Consider the following 20,770-nt stretch of genomic DNA (forward strand, 5'->3'; position numbering starts at 1 on the left):
GGTGTGAAGCACACAGCTAGAGAGAACCAAACAGGGATTTGGGGGCCCAGGTGAGTGTGAAATCCTACCTGCAGGACTTGTAAAAAGACACTGACAGCCATGTAAGAGCTACACTTCTAAAAGCTCTCTTGAACTACTCCTTCCTTTCAAGAGTTAAACAGATCACATGCTGTGAAAACTGGATTCAGAGCCTGAGATAATTTTTGGCAATAGGAGCCTCAGAGAGGAATGAATGTGAATAATTAGAGGGGTTCTCCTTATTGCAAAAGCTCACAGGAACAGGATGAGAGATTCAGCCTCTCTCACCCTTCAGAGATGTGAAGTCCTAGCTCTCACTCTTCCAAGCGTGACCTGCCTGCAACCATTGGCTCTACACCTGGCAACTGGGACTTGTCCAGTCTTGCTGTGCAGCTGGGATGTTGTAGTGAACAATGAAAGATTACTAGACCAATGAGAAAATCAGCATCAGGGAGCCTGAAAATGGTGGCATGTAGCTTCAGTAGGATGTGTCCACCATGGTATGTTCCCTGGGACCTGGTTTGGTGCTCCTTCCAGTGGGAATTGCTCAAAAATGGTGAGCCTCCTTGTAGGTCTCATCCCGATGCAGTTATACTGCTGTATGAAACCAGGCTGAAAGTTGTTCCAGGTCCACCAGTTTAACAATGGCCCAAACAGCTGAGGGACAAAGGCACTTCCTGACAGGCAATTCCCTGGATCTTTGTTCTGAGCGGTGGCCTTGCTGGTGGTTGAATGACAGCCACAGTACAGAGGGGCATACACTGTTTGCAACAGCAAATTAAGCAACTTGGATGGAGGAGTTTTGTCTGAGAAGAAGACATATGCAGGTGTTCAGTTTTAAACACCTACCTATGGGACCGCTGACAACACTGGATTACCTGTATATGTTCACTAGGCAGATGCTCAAGTATTTTGCTGATCAGTCATGGCTCTCAGGGCAAGCTTTCTCTTCTGAGGTTTTTGAGGGCTTCTTTTCCCAGACCTGAAACATTTTTGTTTCTTCTCCGTGCTAAAGTGATCTACTTATAAACATTCTTGAAGTTCTAGCACAAAACCTTCTGCTTAAAAAAATGAGGAAAGAAATGCAAACCACTACTATAGTGGTTAAAACAAATACAGACCAAGAGGCTAGGAAAGTTTGAAATCAGGTTGTTTGAGGGAATAAGTTACTTGTGTGAATCTGGGCTCTGTTATCTGAAGAGTTTCAGATATGGATGGAAATTTGGACCTCAAATGTAGGTCTTCCTCACGGTAATTGATGTCTGCTCATTGTGGATTCAGCCAACTCAGCTGTTGCAGTTCTTATAGCCTTCTTTCACTTCCTGTCATCAGAATTTCCAATGTGTTCACTCATGATGTAACACAAAGCACTAGTTTTGATTAAACACAGCATGCTGAACTCATTCAGGAAAAACTTGTTTCTAAAGATTGTTTCATGTTTTGTGTAATGTGTTGATCTAATAGGCACAAGTACTTCATTTAAGGGGATCCCTCCACCCACCAAAAAAACCCCATTAAATATACCACAAATTTTCAGGCCCTTATATTCTTTACAAAATATCCTAGTTGAGTAATTTGATTTTTAAAAGCTTCTTTTCTTGAGCTGATAATGATTGAAAATTAACTTACTCTTGTGACTAATTTCTTTCATTGTTTCAAAATTTTTTTTGTATCACTGGTAACCAATGTCGAGGTCAACAGTCAAGACTCTTCGCAGGTATTTGGTAAAAATTTTGGGTGTTTGATTCTTATCACAAAATTTTCAATTTTCTTAAGTTGTCTGTACTTTTAGAACCACTGAGATTGAAAACGTAACTATAATATTACTTTTTTAGAGTATGTGTTACAAAAAAGATATTTCTGGACTCTATTGACAGATTCAGTTTTGGGTGAGGTAGATCTGGAATGTGAATAAAAATGAGAATAATAGAGTGTGTTTTCAGAGATGTATTTATTCACAGCAAGTGGTAGAATTGCAATCCATTTTAGCTGGTTTTAGTATTTTTAAGAACTCATGTTAAAAGTTTGGCAAGCAATTTACTTCTTATTTTTCAGCGTAACTTAAGAATTGCTTATTTAAAATAATCATTCTTTACAAAGCTGTTATGCAAAATAAAGAGATCCATTTGTCTTTTATTTTTAAAGACATGGGAGTGCAGAGGTACTGTTTTGCAGAACAGTATAAAGACACTTTTTTCAAAATTTTCTTATAGTGTTCCCCTTCATTAATGTGCAGTACTTTCCATTGCTGTGTAGTGGCTTTCCATGTGAACAACTGTTTCTGAAGACCTTCTCTTGGCTTGTATCTTTATTTTTCTGGCAACCAAACCTGGTCATTTTTTACATAAGCTTCAAACATATCTCATGAATTGTCTATTAAAAGTTCATGTAAGCATGCATGTCTGTGTGTGTGGTGTGTTTGTTCTCTGATAGTTTCCTCTAAAATTTACTAGAAAAGTCACTTGAATAGCAGCTGGGAAATAGAATTATTTGCAGATGTGTTTTACTTTACAATATGAAAGCAGCAAATGAGTACTATCTTTGGCAGAAAACAAACAGGCACTTTAAAAAGTACTTTGCTGATTGCTCTTATTTTATATTCTCTGGTGTACCATATCTACTCCTCTGCCCGGGCAAGTTACTCTGACATAATGTAAACATAATGCATTGATTATTTCTTTTGACCAGGATAACTGCCCCCTTCTGCCTAACTCTGGCCAAGAAGACTTTGATAAAGATGGCAAAGGAGATGCCTGTGATGAAGACGATGACAATGATGGTGTTGAAGATGACAAAGTAAGAGGTGTATCTGTCTGCAGTACACTTGACCTAAACATCTGGTTTTAAGGAAAAACATTACAATAGATGTAAACTTTATCGTTCAGAGCTTCAGCTGAGTTATTCTGCACTTCCTTCCCTGAATGATGGGTAGTGCAGAGTAAAGCTGTGTTCAGTCAAAGGAAAGTAGTACTGTGCAGAGCAAAGCAGCCCGGGGAACCCCAGGAACTATGTTCTCTGTATCAGTTTTGTGTTCAATTATGTACATGAAAACAGTTTAATGGAAAGTGGTGTTGGATTTTTTATATTGTAATGGGAGAATGACAAGTCTATGGTATTTGAAAAGCTGGTAAATGTTACATATATGATGTTATTTTCATTAATTGTAACCTGTTTCTAAAACAACTATAAACACAGCCAGTATCAAGGGGAAATGATGGGAGGAAAATACCTAGCCTGGTTCATACTTTCCTTCAGATCTGCCCAGAAGACAAATTCATTTACCTGCAGAACCTAAAAGATAGACAGTCTAAAACTGTTACCTTGTACATTCAACAGAAAGACAGAGGCACTTTCAGAGTGTGCTTCACCCTGGCTTTTCTGAGCATGTTTAGGATGAGTTGGTATTAGAATTTTACTCTTCCTCTTTGTTCCCTTCAGAGGGAACCTAGATGCTCCAGAGCTTCAGATGGTTAAAGCTGGGTAAGAGCTTTGTTCATTTGGTGTCTGTTTGGAAAATTTAAAAAAAACCTCAAAGAATCATTTGATAAAGTAATATGATTTAGTATGTATATTTTTTAAAATTGTAGCTAGATTTTATTTGATGAACAGCATAAGATTTTGACTGGCCTCTATATGTTGCCCTTGATTATACGAAACGTATTTCTGGGGAATTTAAAATATTGTGCTAAAAAATTATTTCCCGGTAAATGTTGGTTTTTTTCTCTTTAGCAGAGAAAAAGTAGTTTAAAGATTTTTTCATTATGTCTCCCTTCAGATTGCATGACACTGATGTAGCCCTCACACCCACTGTTTTGGTTTTCTTTCTTTCTTCTTTGCATTTCACAAAGTACTTTCTCATGCCTGTGCAAAAGTCCATGTGTAATTTGGGAATGTGTGAAACATGAGAATTCTTCTTCTGGCAGATTTTGAAATTCAAGTGATAGGAAGGTTTCAAAAGTCCATTAAAAGGAATGGTCTCAGGGAAAAATATTTTTGATAAATGACAGTATTTCATTTTAACATTTTTAAAAACTTTTTACATTTTATTATTGTGCTCAATAGAACACAACCAACAAAAAGTCAATACTTGTTTAAATTGAAAAATCAAAATATGTGATATAAACTTGAAAATACTGATATTAGTCTGTTCCAAAAAAGTCAGAGTAACAATTCTAGTTGGTTTTTTTTTGTTTTTCAAAAATTATAAAATGCAGCTGAAGTTGGCCTGATTTTGCAACATGTTCTGTTTTTTTTTTTCTAAAGTACATGTACCAGTGATACACTTTTATTTATATATCTGAGTACAGATCCAGTTTAAAATGCCTGTTGCTCTCCTTGTGAGATATGGAACACAATTCACATGTTTTGTACGAAACAGACACTGAGCCAGGCTGTCCAGATGCCATCCTGTTACCACCAAGATCTTCAGTATAGGTACAGCTTGTCCATTGAAAAAATAATGGATTAATATTTGATTTTTGAACTCTATCCAAGATGAACAGGAGTTACCACTTCATAGTGTGCTCTCATGAGTTGTGATTTATATTGTGAAATCTTCTATTTTTTCTTTCCTAGGACAATTGCCCTCTTCTGTTCAACCCTCGTCAGTTTGATTATGACAAGGATGAAGTTGGTGACCGCTGTGATAATTGCCCCTATGTGCACAACCCTGCTCAGATTGACACAGACAACAATGGGGAGGGTGACTCATGTGCTGTGGACATTGATGGAGATGGTATGATTTCACTTTTGAGAATTAGGTGCTGTTCCACAAGTGCACTTTATGTCCAGTAAGATGGGCTACCTGCTTTTGTATGTGGAATAAAATTGGGTCTAGCAGCTCAAAGACAGAGAAGGCTGAAGTTATCTGTCCTGTGTAGTATAGTTGCCCATACAGTCCCTAAATGACTACAGTTAATATTATGAAAGAATAAATCACAGCGAGTCTTTATCAGTGTAAACTTAAAAAAGAAAAATGTTTCCTTCATCTGTATTCCAAAGTAATCAGGGCCTAATATGACACTTGTGTTGACCTTTCTTTTTAGGGAGGGAAAAGAACATCAGAACATTCACGCAGCTAAGACAATATCCATAGTAAAGTAATCTGCTTTTCCATGAATGTATGCAAAGCTCACAGTAATCCAAATACACATTTTTTTGTATGTTTTAAAATATTGTTAAAAATGTTTATTTCGTCTACCAGTACATTCCTATATAACCCTAATTTGGTCAGAATTAAGAAGGGGGAAAACCACTTAAATATAGTTCAAAAATCATATCCCTGCAGCATTTCAAATGCGTGAGGATCCAGAAATACTAAAAGATGAATAAATCTAGCTTTGCATTTTCCTCAATAATGTTTAAAACTTTTGGATGCTTACCTGACTTTAGCTTCTGAACATTTTGAAGTCCTCACATCCTTCTTCTGATCATCAGGTTTATATTAGTACTTATGTTAGTTCTGCATTTGAAGAAAAATCCAATCATATGTTATTGGCTGAAAGATTATGCAAATATCCAGGGACCGTGTAATATAGGAAAGGGTTGTATCCTTGTATCTTTCCCAGACAGATATGCCAACATGTGTTTGCTTCTTTTCATCTTATTATAATTTTGAAGTAAATTGTTGGGTTTATAGTAAAGTCTCCTGAGGAGGTACAGTTTCTTTTGAAAATTTGTCATGCTATACAGTTAATGATGCACATGTTCTGGTAAAATTAAGTTATTAAATGCTGAGGCAGCTGAATATTAATACAGTTGTTTCTCTACCAAACTTCAGAATTTTGAACCTGATATAGCTGTGTGTTCTGTGGCATTTCTTAGAGTGAGGGAAGAAAATCCAAACCAAATTATTTAAAAAGAAAAATACTCTACCCCTTTATCTGTTATTCTGTGAAAAATGACTAAATTCTTTGGACATGATCAGCCCTTATTGTAGCAAAATTCTATAGAAAGATGGACACAGAAAACTTTATCATAGCAAGAAAAATGGAATTGATGCCATAATTTTTCTTTCAATTAGTCTTAACTATTTCATTTTGTAGCAATGATGTTGTAGCAGCCAAAAAGCTTATGAACCCCTTAAGAGCCATGCTTCATTACTGGTGACTCCTACAGTCTATGGCCGTCTGTGTTGGATGTTGTATCATTTTGATTTTTTCAATATTTTGTTGTTTTTTCCCCCAGACATTTTTAATGAACGAGATAATTGTCCTTACGTCTACAACACAGACCAGAGTGATACAGATGGTGATGGAGTTGGTGATCAGTGTGATAATTGTCCATTGATGCATAATCCAGACCAGGTAAGTGATGAAAACAGTTTCCTTAATGGCAACATCAGAACAAGGGCAGAGAAAAGAACACAGGAATTGCTATCAGTCCCTGTACTGGACAGCTGAAGAGATGGATCTATATTGCTCACTTTCACATCTCACGTTGTGAGATCTCTTTGTCTCAAATGAAAGGGAAGTACAGTGGTGACTCCTTTAATGCATCTGCAAATAAAGCCCTGCCCTGCAATATCTTGGGGACCAAATCTTACCCACTGATAGAAGAACAAGTAGCCATATGAGCTTGAAGTTATGTGTGTGCTTTAAGCACAGTTGTCATTGTGGTATCATTTGTCACTACAGAAACCCTTGAAGAGAAGCACTGAGCAGTTAAGTTCCAGGCTGTTCTTTTGCATTGAGGGAAATAATAAAATTATTCTGTAAACTTTTTTTTGGGGTAGACTGATGCAGATAATGACCTTGTTGGTGACCAGTGTGACAATAATGAGGACATAGATGAAGATGGCCACCAGAACAACCAGGATAATTGCCCTTACATCCCCAACGCTAACCAGGCTGACCACGATCAGGATGGTAAAGGAGATGCCTGTGATTCTGACGATGACAATGATGGTGTCCCAGATGACAGGGACAACTGTCGCCTCAGATACAACCCTGAGCAGGAGGACTCAGATGGTAAGAACAAGGTCATATGAATTTCATTTAGTTCTTAGTATCTGATTTTGATCTTGGAGTATTAACATCTAGTGAAGAGAGACTTCACATCAAACTGAGCTGCTTTTGATATTTGAGACACCGTGGAATTCAATGGAGCTGAACTGGCCAGTTTCGTCCAGGGTTAGAGCATTAGGAAGCATCTTTGACAGGAGCTCAAACATCCATGTACTTAATTATAGAAGAAAACCTTTAACAAATTAAAAAAAAAAAGACCCAAAAAAATCCATTTTTAAAAAAATATTCTTATTTTCACATTTAATTGAAATACTAAAAATCTTGGAAAATATTTCAAATAGCTTGAATTTCAAATGTCTTAAAAAATGGAAAGGGAGCTGTTTCAAAACAAGTTACCATCTGAAAATTAAAATGGAGAAAATATGGTTTACTGCTCTATTTTGAAAAACAGACTATTTTCCAGGATTTTTAAAGTCTAAAAGTATTGTTAATTTTTAATTATTTTTTAAAAATTGACTTCTGAGCAGCTTTTCTCAAATTTTCTTTATAGGCTGCTTTAAATATGTCTTGGTGATATACATGTCACAGTTTAAAAAATGGATATGTAATTGCTCTTTTTTCCAGTTTTTTGGTAAAATGTTGCTGGTCACCTCAAAAAGTCCTTCTCCATGCTTGGCATTATTTAAATAATGAAACAGTGTTAGTTTCACAATTATTCTAATATTGAAAATGTTTATGATCCTTTGACAACCACCAAATACGTTTACAATAATGACCCTTGCAATAAATACAGGTAAGCAATTTCTGTTCCAAGTTATACAACTTGATGGAGTCGTTCCATGGCTGTGCTGTAGAAATTGAAATTTATTACCTACACAATATGTTTTTATGTACATTTAGAAAGATAAAATGCTGAACCTTGTCTAATTTCCTGTTAAGACAACTGCTGTCAGTAGGAAGTTTCTGGTTGGTAGTCAGTAGTAGCTCTTAATTTGTATAACCTTTCAGTCCTATAATATGTGTCCAGAATATTTTCGTACTTGCCAGTCTCTGGAATAGCCCCTTAATTTCATAAATCCAGAATAAGGGTGACCCCAAGCTGAGTCATCCATTACCTGGATCTTGTAAGGGAAACTACATTTATGTATGGATTAATGATTCACAAAAAACATATATTTCATCAGTTTAGCCAGCTCATCACTGTCATTAGCAGCAGGTCCAACAGAAATCTTGGAAAAGGGGTAAATAAAGCCAAAAATTGTTCCCATGCTCTTGAAGATGTGAGTTTTAGCATATAAAGATGAGGCCCTGGAGAGAGCTGTTGGATGTGACTGGATAAACAAACACTTTCTAACTTTCCTTGACAAGGAATGAATGTTGTCAGCAGCAACTCACTACCAAATGAACATCAGCTGGACTTTCAGTGAATAATTAGATTCTTTTGTGAATTATCTCTTTGATTTGGCAAAGGAAACAAAATAGGAAATTCACTCTCTTTTCTCCAATAAGTGCTAAGACAAACAGGTGGAGGAGCACACAGCTGGTCAGAATTTGGAGTTCTCTATGGCAGATATCCAGGGTGGAAAATGGGACCATTTTACCACGTATCTGAGCTGCAGAGAGCCCTGAGATACTAGATGTTTCAGTTTTCTCTAATTACTCTTTTCTTTTTGACTGTTGCCTAAAACTCATTCTGCCTTCTCTCTGGAAGCACCATACTTGGGTAATGCTGTGTTGGTCAGTCACGGTAAGGTAGCTTTCTATTTTTCTGTGAAACATCTAGTAGTAGGTCAGTATTGAATGAGCTGGGTCGTTGCTATTTCCCAAGTTGTTAATTCCCATGTTCTTAGGGCAGTCATAAACACTGGGAAAAAAAAAAAAAAATAGCAGATGCTCTGCTATGTGAGGATAGGAACAAATTAGTAGGCAGCACTGGTTTTGCGTTGGTACCCAATGTAATACCCAGTGGTTTCTGTTGTAAAAGTTGGAGCCATCTGGGAATTCGTTTCTATACTTGTCTAGCTTAGCTTTTCTACATTATTTTCAGGTGTTTGTGCTATTGTATGCAATGGAATAATAGAGCCATTGGCAATGAGATTTTTTATAGATACCTTCTTTCACTTCTTGCTCTTGGAGGCACATCCCATCTCCTGGTTTCCATTAATATTAAGGGGAAACTAAGAAAGGAAATAATTTTAGTTTTTTTAAAATATTGAGTGTAAAAGTAGTTGAGCAGAAGCACAACTGTAGATAAGCTGTATTTTTTTGTTATCTAAAAAACTTACTGTTGTTCATACAACAAAACTTTACTTTTTCATTCCTCTGAGGCTAGGCCTGTTGAATACAGCACTGCCTTCTTTTCTCATGCACTTTTCTGAAGAACTATGTTTTTATTGAGTCAAATTGTTCTACTTACAAGTGAAAGAGTGGCTAAGCATGTATGCATATTTTACTGCAACACTCTCTTCCCTTTCTTTTGACATAGAGGTGACACATCTGCAATCTGAAGCATCTCAGATGGATTGTTGCAGAAAGAATCTTAAGTAATAAGAGTCTGTAATAAAGTCTAATATGATCAACAATGTATAAAGATTTAGTAATGTGTGGAGGATTAAGATTTTAATGCTATTGTTTGAATTGATTTGCACAGCACATATTAAAATGTGGTGTTGTATCTACATCTGGAACAAATCAAACGGAAAAAGTAATGCAAGCATTAGTGAATTACATCGACATAGCAAACTTCCAACTTTTCCCACCCTGATTCCAAAGTGGTGTATAGACTGGGGCTGGATAAATTGCTAACAATTGCCTTTGCTTATTCACATTGCTTACAGGTGATGGAAGAGGTGATATTTGCAAAGATGACTTTGACAATGACAATGTTCCAGATATTTATGATGTGTGCCCTGAAAACAATGCCATCAGTGAAACTGATTTCAGAAAGTTCCAGATGGTCCCTCTGGACCCCAAGGGAACAGCTCAGATTGATCCCAACTGGGTTATTCGCCACCAAGGCAAGGAACTAGTTCAGACTGCCAACTCGGATCCTGGAATAGCTGTAGGTGAGTATCAGATGTAAGTCATCATCTTTGGAAAAGTAATTAGTGATTCTGTGATAAGGAAAGGGAAATAAAGAAAGAGAAATGCACATTTTTGGTGCTGCAAACTTTGGACTAACCACGGAGACAGTGTATATGCCCAAAGTAAAAACAGCTCAATGCTGCCTGCATTTTTTGTCCATTCATCTCATCACTGACTCTAGCATACATAAAATACACAACTGAAAAAATTTATATTAGTGCCTGCTGTATTCAATGCACCTTGTAAGCAACTTATTTCTCTCCAGAAGTGTCCATGCAGGCAAGTGTAATTACCTCCTGTAATTACCTCCTCTTCTACAGGTAAGAAAACTGAGAAAGACCACTTATGACTCCTGCCAAAATTTAGTATGTAGCTGGGACTCTTGGGTGTATGCAGCTGGACCCAGCATTGTAAGCCAATGTTTTGTCTCTTTTGTCATCTCCCAGGCTATGATGAGTTCAGCTCTGTTGACTTCAGCGGGACATTCTATGTTAACACAGACCGTGACGATGACTATGCCGGCTTTGTGTTTGGCTACCAGTCCAGCAGTCGGTTTTACGTTCTCATGTGGAAGCAGGTCACACAGACCTATTGGGAGGACAAACCCACCAGGGCTTATGGCTATTCTGGTGTGTCACTCAAAGTAGTGAATTCAACAACTGGTACTGGTGAACACTTACGAAATGCTCTCTGGCACACAGGAAACACCCCTGGACAGGTGAGAGATGTAAAACTTCAGGCCAACAGTGCATGACTAATATTTTAAAAATAAGGGACATGTCTCAAAAAGACTTTCACATCTCAATTTTTGCAGAGGTTTATCAGTTTTTCTTCAATTCCCTTGTTAGTAGTGTCAATAATAACATTCACATTGTGTTTCAAAGAAAATCACATGTGTAAAAGGGAAGAGGAGGTGTGATCAAAAGGAGAAGGAGTGAGAGGTCTCAGTTATACACAAATCCTTTGTTTTGTACTGGCACTTACTTCTTTGGTGTTCCAGCTTGTTTGAATTATACATGGTTTAGAGTACAGTAACCAGTGACAGAAAAAGAGAGAAGAAATGAAAGAAAAGAGAGAAAAACTGCTGCTGTTCCAAATAGGGTCCAACCATGGAAGGAACTTGTGCATTTTGGAAATTAGGTCTAGTAGGGCTTCAGATGTGGATAGGAATTGATAGGACTGTTACTGAGTGAGAATTTTCAAGGAGCAACCACAGGCAGTAACATCTGTGCAAGCTGCAGTCCCTCTCCCTCACTGGAGGCACTCGTGCAGCATCAACGCTGTCAGCATGGGTGTGTGTATGTGCAAACCTGAAGAGTTCCAGAAGCATTTGGACAGTATTCTCAGGCACATGATGTGACTCTTGGGGATGGTCCTTTGCATGGCCAGGAGTTGGACTTGATGAGCCTTGTGGGTGTCTTCCAATTCGGCTGATTCTGTGACTTCATGAGGGAAGTCAAGGTTCGATGCTGTAATGGTTTTCAGTGACTCTAGCTATGAAACTGCAGATGAATAACTGATCAACAGTTTAAGACAGAAACTTCCATTACTCTCACCCCATAAAAGAAGCCTTTTGATCATACAGTCAAATGTTAAACTATTTTCAGTTTCATGCTCTGCAGAAAATAAGCTTTGGCTGTACGTGCAGTTACTATGGTAGACTTACTGGAGAATGGTGCGTTTCTAATAAGGCATTTGTATTCCTACTGTAGGTGCGTACTTTGTGGCATGATCCCAAGAACATTGGCTGGAAAGATTATACTGCTTACAGGTGGCATTTGATTCATAGGCCTAAAACAGGATTAATAAAGTAAGAGATACTTCTGTACCTCTACATTTTCTAGTAGCAATAATTCTGTCTCTGTTGATTTAAAAACTATGTTATCAGTTTCATTGTTGTTTCTGATAATTATGTTACTTGTGTGACAGTTTGTCCAATATTTTGGGAACATTTTGTTATCTTCAGAATAAGTTATTTTCCTTTTCAGATGTATTTAATTTAGTCTGGATGATTCAATATTTACATCAGCTAAACACCCTTAAATTAAAGAAAAAAAAATAGAATTCTTTCTCAATAGCTTTTCTGTAAAAAGACCAAAAAATTCCTGAGCAAAACTCAAAGCAAGATTAGAACATGAGATTGCTCCCCAGCCTGTGGAATTTCAGTGAATGAAATTAATTAGAAACATGAGCATTGCCTCAGGGAAGTAGGCCAAGGTCCTGTCTACTTCAGCATCCTGTCTCCCGTAGTGGCTTATACAAGACACTGCAGAAGTGGCCGTGAGCACATCTGTAATGCACACAAGGAGCTGTGGCATATGACTTTCTGTAGAGCCCAGATGTTTAGCTGATGTTCCAAAGACTGAGCATTAACTGCCCACGTTGGTTTTATCTTCTACTAACTACTGGAACTGTAAAGGATATTTTTCATGGGGTAGAGTCAGACGTTACCTCTAAAAGTCTTGTTTGTGCTTATGTGCAGGGGATTTTCATTTGTCTGTGAAAGACAAAGTGTAGACAAATTAGGATATACTGTTACCTGTTTCTTGGAAAGAGAGGAGTTTCTTTATGGATTGGTATATTGCAGTGCAAAGCATTGACTGATACAGGCCAACAGGAAACTTTATTTTTTTCATTCATGTTGCTGTTACCTTTAACGTCCTTTACAGAATCTACATAGGGTCAGACAAAAGATGTTACCACCGGTATCACATTAGATTAATCTAGCATGACAAATTCTGTGGTTTGGGGCATTAAATTCCTTCATACTTTAGGGTGTTCTGAGAGAAAATAAATTAATTATTTTGCTCATGTAATCATGAAACAATTCTATTTGTACAGAAATATCAATTCCACATGAACATGATCAGAGCTATGTAATTTTTTTTGGTGGGATGAATGAACTATTAAACTCTTCCCATATGTTTTGGGTTCTTGATATTTTGAGAATTATATTAAATAGGGTTATATGAACATGAAAATCTGTCTTTTTTTTTGCTGTTCTTTTCGCCATCCATTAAATACTGATTTCAGGGAGCAGTTTCATACTTTGTGCACTTTTCAGGAAATAAAACACTTCTAGGAAGCTGCTCAAGTGTTTTCATTCTCATGTGAAGCCATCTGTATTGCTGTGTATAGCCAATGTATTGTCAGTTGAGCAGGACACTAATCCCTGCCTCCAGAGACTAGCCTAATTAACAAACTATAGAGTAATTTCTCATTTGGCCCAGGAGACTGAGAGCCTAAAAATGTTGACTATCTCAAGGTCTTCCAGGAGAAGTGGAGGATCCAAGTTTGAGGAAATGCAGTCTTTCTGATAAAGAAAGAATATGAAGTGCTGTCTTTTGAGGTCTTTTGTCTCCAGGGTGGATGCCTGAAATACGAAACAAACCTCCAAAAACCAAAAAATCCAAGTTCTCCCTTTCCAATTTATTATTAGTCTAGCTGTTTGTGTTCAAATCCTTCCAGCTTTCATTAAGCTCTTAAAATGTCTGAAATTGAGATTCAGCATGTCTCCAATTAATGTTTTGTTTGACTCTGAAGGGATGGTTCTTCCAATTTCTGATGTTGGCCCTTGCACCTAAAGATAAATAAATCAGCTGTTCACACAGCTGCAAAGACAGCTTTTCTCAGTGATGTGACAAGGTCGTGTGCTAACCCCTGAGTTCACTGGGACAGGGGGTTATCAGTGAATGCTAGTACATGACATAGTTCATTCCAGGAGACATGACTGTTCTAAATAAAGAACTGGGAAATCTTTTGCAGATGATGTGCATAAAATCACTTAAGGAGCAGCCCCACTGCTTCTGATTAATGTGTTATGGCTGCCAGCCAGGTGGGTGTGAGATAGGGATGAGAAGTGATCCCTACAATGAGGTTGGGTTTTCTGGTGCCTTGTTAAAATTAATTCTGTTCCAGTTTTTAGAGACTGTTTCCAGCTCTTACACTGGACACTGTATTATCCTCCTTGTTTAATTTGTGTTCTTCTTTACAGAGTTCTGGTTTATGAAGGGAAACAAGTAATGGTGGATTCTGGACCAATCTATGATACAACTTTTGCTGGTGGACGATTAGGTCTTTTTGTCTTCTCTCAAGAGATGGTCTATTTCTCTGACCTCAAATATGAATGCAGAGGTTAGTTACAGAAAATTTCTAGAAAACACTGAAGCCTTTGATAACTTGTGGAGCAATCACAAAGTGTTTAAATGAAAAGTATCCTCTAAATGAAAAGCAATATGTAATATCATAGCATTTATTTGTTTGCATCATATTGATCTGTTGAAATGCCATGAATGCCCCTTGCTCCTACAGTAATCTCAATTTGAATAATAAACTCCAGATGGTTAATATTATCCACATGTAAAAAATGAGGTAGAAATTTCTGAGAGAGACTTGCTTAGAATTCTCTCTGTATATCCACTGTCCTCTGTAGGCTACTTCAGTATGTCCTGCAGGCAGAGGGATACTTCTGGATCACCCCTCTTTCGAGAGGCATGGAAAAGAAAGCAGATATCATTAATGAGCATGTCTGCCTGTAATGCCTTGTCTGAAATGTTTTAAAATACAGAAAATGCTTTTCCAGGTTTTCTTGTATGTGATTTTGTATTTACATTTAGATACATAGCTGCACATACATGTGCTTGTCTCTTTGTATATGTAGGCATATGCGTTTTTATATAAATGTACTCCCATTTGTAGAAAAATGAAGAACAGAAAGCATTGTGCTGTATCTCTTTAGTGTATCATGGTGGAGTTCTTATGTGATTGACTTCCTAACCAAAAAACTCCAACCACAATTAAGATATTTTCTCCCATTTCTTTCAGATGCTTGAGCAACGGTTGCTGCATTACCAGCAAAGTACTGTAGATGCTATGCAACCCAGACACCTCAGTACACCCTGGTACTCCAAGTTTCTATTTTTGTGTGCCTCCTGCCCTCTGTCCTCGTGCTCTACTCTCCAGGATCCTCCCAGCTGCCAGGAGTGCTTCAGCCATCCTTCCACCCAAGTGCCTTCTCACAGCCAGGACTAATGAAACCTAAACGTGAACGTCGGACCCACCACTGAAGCAAAAGCAGATTGATACATTAGAACACTTTTGTAGAGTGAAAACTTAGCAAAATGTGTTTGTTTACTTGTCTTTTTAAAAGAATGACGTTTACATATAAAAATGTAATTACTTAATGTATTTATATATATGGAGAAAAAGAGGGGGGATGATGATTATCAGTCGTTATGTTTAAGTGAGGAAAAATGTGTTTCAATTTTTTGGGTGTATGGTTGACACTTCCTTGCTCTGATCAAGACTGGACTTCAGTAAACAAAGCTTCTGGGTCTAATTTTAGCAAAGTGATGGAGGACCACACCAACAGTGAAATTACTTTGGATATTAAAGTAAAGATCAATTATAAACATTTCTTGATTCAAAAAGGTGCTTAGTTGATAAGGTAACACTCTTTAAACTTATAATTGGTAGAACTGTCAAATTTGCAACCTAAAGCATTCTCTAGTAGGACCTTTATTCAGGCCAAACAGAATTGAACTAGAAACTCTCATATGAAAGGGAAGAGTGATTCATTTAAACATCTGAAGCTATCACTATTGTCTGATTACAAAAAATTATTTCCAGTTGCCCTGTTTTCTTCATATTCTGCATTGCCTTGTAATAAAGAATATACCATGATCATGTGGAGCAAAATGAACCTGAACCACTTTTCCACCTCTGCTGCAAAAAGCACTTTGACATCCTGAATCCTGATGTGGGTTTTTGAAAAGGTGGCAACGCCGTCATTAGTTAATTCGGTAACATATGAGTTTAAGGTTCCATTTATAAATATTTTGGTAGTATTTATGGTGATTATCACACTAAGCTACCTTCTCTGATAATTGATTTTAAAGCATATAATGCATCAGTAATACATTCACAAATAATATTTTAAAGCTATTTTTGAAAGCATATCAAAATATGTAGATATTGTCAAAGCATGGCCTACACTTAAGTATAGTTCCATGGGTTATAGTCATGTATACTTTGAAGTTAAATGAATAATAATAAGGAATTTACAAATGGAACCTTAATATATATCCAGTTACCCTAATTTGAATATTTTTGTATTGTTACCTATGTCTGCTGTATATAGAACTTCTTAAATAATGCTGAAGGGGTACCAGTGTTTATTCTAAACAGATACAACAGTTACTCAGATAAACAATAGTATAGACATGTTTAACATTTTTGCTTTGTTTAAATTGTATGAGCTTTGTTCACAAAAAGAACACACGCTGGTGTAATTTTATTCATAGACGGGATACCTGATGGAAGAATACAGTACCTCTGCCTTCTTCTGGGGCACAGGGAGCTAAATGTCGAATCAACTTTTTCTCCCTTGAAATAGATTTTGTTGCTATATTCATTAGAAAGGAATCAACAGTTGATGGCTTTATTGCACATTTTATAGTATTCATATTATCAAATCTTTTTTTAAAAATTATTTTAAGTTTGTTTTGTTTTGTTGCTGGTTTTGTTTTGCTTTGGATTTTTTTTTTTCACAAATCCTCTTCATGAGGTTTCTAAATATTTCAGTTTCTTTTGGTGTTTCAAATGGCATCCCCAAGTTCCAAGCAGAAAGGAGGATGACTTCATTAAATGTAATAAGTAATGGCTGTGTAGGGTTTTTTGTTTTGTCAGAGAGAGACATCAGTTTAGGGATGAAGATGTTAATATTTGGACTGTATCATAATTTTCCTATTCTATGTAAGTTATTTATGATGGGTTTTTTTAAATTTCTTTTTCTTTTTTTTCCTTGCAAGTGTGTGTGAGAGAGTGAGATTGATGAAATTTCATTTTGTTTTGCCAAAGATTGTAAATAATTATTTATTTGTTTACAAGGACGGACCTTTATCAATTGACGTCCTGATTCATTTAGTCAGATCCTCATTTTTATATATATATTTTAAGAAATTAATAATAGGAAATAAACTGTAAAAAGGTTTTATAATCCAAAATCTCTTTACCTTTTCTGTAGTTAAAGTTTTTCTTTAAAGAAAACACTCCATTCCCCTAAGCCCTTAGTTAAGCCTCTTGTCTTGCTGTAAACCACTTCATTTCAAGCAAACCGGGACGTCTGTTGCTTTGCTAAAAAATCACTGACTGTCTTCTAAGGTTGTAAACAGCAGGTTTCCTAGTATCTCTGACAAGACATCATTCCCCATGAAGTCTTTATCTGGCAAACAATCACAAATTTTATTTATAGCGTTGTGAATGAGAAATTTGGTCCTGCTTCTCTGTATTGTCTCTTGGCCATGTGTTTCAACAAATATATCTTATTTTGCAACTGCTGCTTCTCTGAGTCCCATCTGAATCATTGGGATTCGTTGGTGTCAGTGGGGATTGCCTTCCTGCTGCAGAATTTCAGGAACCAGTGAATCATCACAAACCAAACAGAATAAAATACAAGAAAATAATTCTTAGCATGAGACATCTTTCCTGTGAGTATAAACTACTGACAGGGAGAGGAATTTGAATTGGATTAGGAAAAATAAGAACGACCAGCATGTCAAAATGCCAGTTTTGAGGTGTTAACACAAGTTCTAACTTTTCTTTGCCTTAAAAATATTCCAGCTATTTGGTTTCCTTGGCTTTTGACTCCCATGAGAGTACTTGAAACATTACACAAGAAAGCCATGTAGTCTTCAGTACATTTTTTGATGAGTCCTTTAAAACAATACAAATGTTCAGTCTTGTAGACAGCTGCAAGGACATTAATGATTGACATTATTCAGCTAATAGAGTGATTAAGAACTTTTTATTCGCTTTCTCAAGAGTTTTGTAAAACTGGTATGGATCTTCATGAGTGTTTTGAACATGAGCACTTATTTATGATTCTATGGGGAAAAATCTCTCCATGGCACCAAACAAACCCACACAAAACTAAACACAGGGAAATAAAATGACTGGAAATGTGTGAAAACATAACAGCAGCACTTTAGCGCTAGTACAGGGTCTCACAGAAAAACAGGAGGGAAGAACCAAAAAAAGCAAAATTGCTGTGAATGAGCAGGTTCACCAAAGCAGTGGCATGCTTTGACCTGTGTCCATTGTTCCAACTACATTTTTTAAGGCTTTTGAAGATACTCAGATGTATTTGCATAATCTGGTAAAAATACATAAAAATTTTACAGAGTCTACACTTCTTGTTCCTAAAAAGAGATGGGTATGGAGGAAGAAGGTCTGAAATGCCTGTGGAGAACCTGTATTTTCTCACAAGGGGAAGCTGAGTAGAGCAGGTGAGGATTCTGCCACTAACACATGAGTAATACTAGGCAGAATTCTTTTCACTTCCATGGGCATCAGGCTCCCACTTACTAAAATTTAGTGATAAATTTCCTCACCTTTAAAATACTTGTTATATCTTGTATGTATCTTACTGGTTTTGGGCCAACCAGAAAACCAGGAAATCCTGAAATCCCAAAACCCTCCTAAAATTAAGTTCTGATGTGAATTCTTGACCACTTTTAAAGCATGGGGGTTTTGGGTAAACTTTGGATAAGCCACTGAATTCTGAAAAGCTAAGCTGAACTCACAGTATTTAAGGATTTGTCCATTATAAGAGAAACACATTTGCTATGGTTTCTTCCAGAAAGAAAGGAAATAAATCCACCCAAGGATTATACCTGTGATTTTGCACATCAGGCAGCCCAAATAACAGCATCATGACTGCTAGCATATGTGTGTACTCCTTGCTAGCTACACAGTGGGGCAGGAGCTGAACAGACTGTCACAGTCAGTGGGCCAAACCCTCATCTTGATCAGCTCAGTAGGAGTTTTGCTACGGACTTGGGTGACAGCTGGATGAATTCAGTGTTCAGTTTGTGCTCCAGACATCCATAGAGGAAGAGCTCTAGTGCTTGCATGGGAACATCTGCTCTCTAAAGCCATTTGAAAAAAAAAAATGTAACTATGTAATAACTTGGCACAGCATTGTTTCCATTGTGGAGAAGACCACCCTTGTAGATCAGGAAGGGGGGCTTTGAAGGAAAAGAAACCTGGTGCTGATTAAACCGAAGGATCTTCTAATCCATTATCCTGCTCCTTGAAAGCTACTGGTATCAAATTCACCAGAGGAAGGTGTCAAATATTTATCATTTAAAACCATACATTAGCAGTCCTAGAAGGGAAACATAATTTTTAGCCCCAAGCAGTTAATGGGTGGGTCTGCCTTTGTGCCTGTGTGGTTTATTTTGCACTAATATAACTGCAAATATTATTGTTATTCATATAAATATCCCAGCTTTTTAATCCCACTTCTCCTATTGAGAGCTCTGGAGATTGATTATACACTCTATGCAGTATAAATTTCCTTTTACTGATTTCAGGTCTGTTGCTGTTTAATTTCATTGACAGGCTTGATTTCTCACAGACTTTGGAAAGGAATGGATAGTATATATTTCATCATAAATCTCTGTGTTAGAAAAATAATATCCTACTTTGCTTTTACTGCTTGTGTGCATGGGTCTGTAATGGGTTCATGTGGTACATCAAAGGTACAAGAATTTCCTCTGCTTGCTGAAAAGATCAGCTGTTGTGTTGTTGCAATTTTGTTTTAGGTACAGGATGCTCCCCATGTTTATGGCCTTCTTCAAATCTAGCATTCTAGCCATTGTACAAATATATCATATATGAATGTGCACACATGGGGAGAAAAATCTTTGTATTTTGCAAAGGTTAAGTATCATTCTGTGCTTGGCTTGTCCTTGATGCCTTCCCTAGCCAGCTACTACTGGCCACAGTTTGCATCAGGCAAATGAGTCTGACAGACCTTTTACAACCTTTTCTCCTGTCAATTATCATTGATCATTACCTGTTCTTCTGATGTATTTAGAGCTAGAAGTGTTTGGTATTCTCCTCCAGAAGCAAGCAAATTTCTTTTCAGACACCTGCTGTCATTTCTGAACTCTTTTCAGAACTGCTAAATGCACTCTGGAAGCTGGAGGGCTGCATTGCAAATCACACTTCAAATCTTAGCAACAGCTGTAATAAGGTAACTAACTCAGAAAATTATTTTAGTCATTGAGATTACACAGTCATTCAGTAACTTCTTGCAGATACAGTCTTCACACCCCTTTTAGAAGCTGATTTTCTCTCTTTAAATAATGTTGATGGAAAAGAAAAACAAAGCAGAGGATAGCAAGCTGCAGGTACTGTCAGCAACTGCAATGGATAATTTTTGATCAATCCTTTTTTTTGTATATGTGGAGAAAAATGGTTTCAATTTCATTCAAGGCAGTCTTTGATCATTCAATCCAGTTTTCTTTCTGGAGTTGCTGCTACTGCCTTCTTACAAGTAGCAACAACCTCCAATGGAACGACATTGTTAAGGCACTCCTTGCTGGTGAGACTGGAGTACTTTAGAGTATTTTAGAGCTGGAGCCCAAGCAAATTAATCTGTCCTGGTTTTTAAAGGTTCAGCTACAGTGTCTAGGTTCTTGTAGCCAGAAGCAAAGGACCACCCATCTAGATGTGGATGTAATCCAGTGGGTTTAACTATATGCAGCAGCTCACCCTGGATGCTGAAGAGACAGTGTCTCCAATTGAAACTAGAGACAACTGTAAGATCAATTGCTTTCTCAAGTGAGATTAAGCTCCAAAGATGTTGTCAATCACTGTTCTAGATATCAGCTGTTCTTCATTTTGAAAATTCCAAT

The 20,770-nt window shown here is 37.0% G+C and overlaps 1 protein-coding gene across 2 annotated transcripts in view; it reads left to right on the top strand.

Annotated features, from left to right (window-relative positions):
• THBS2 (thrombospondin 2) overlaps positions 1-17,405 on the top strand; it is a 32,560-nt gene extending 15,155 nt beyond the window's left edge. For both annotated transcript variants that reach the window (XM_032102387.1, XM_032102388.1), the window contains exons 14-22: positions 2,707-2,814; positions 4,594-4,753; positions 6,205-6,323; positions 6,752-6,986; positions 9,821-10,048; positions 10,514-10,785; positions 11,780-11,877; positions 14,062-14,201; positions 14,892-17,405. In XM_032102387.1, coding sequence (XP_031958278.1) covers positions 2,707-2,814; positions 4,594-4,753; positions 6,205-6,323; positions 6,752-6,986; positions 9,821-10,048; positions 10,514-10,785; positions 11,780-11,877; positions 14,062-14,201; positions 14,892-14,899 — 1,368 coding nt within the window. In that variant the 3' untranslated portion in view covers positions 14,900-17,405. The remainder of the gene's footprint in view (positions 1-2,706; positions 2,815-4,593; positions 4,754-6,204; positions 6,324-6,751; positions 6,987-9,820; positions 10,049-10,513; positions 10,786-11,779; positions 11,878-14,061; positions 14,202-14,891) is intronic.
• Positions 17,406-20,770: the final 3,365 nt, after the last annotated feature.

This window comes from Corvus moneduloides, chromosome 3 (assembly GCF_009650955.1).
Source record: "Corvus moneduloides isolate bCorMon1 chromosome 3, bCorMon1.pri, whole genome shotgun sequence".
Classification (NCBI taxonomy): Eukaryota; Metazoa; Chordata; class Aves; order Passeriformes; family Corvidae; genus Corvus; species Corvus moneduloides.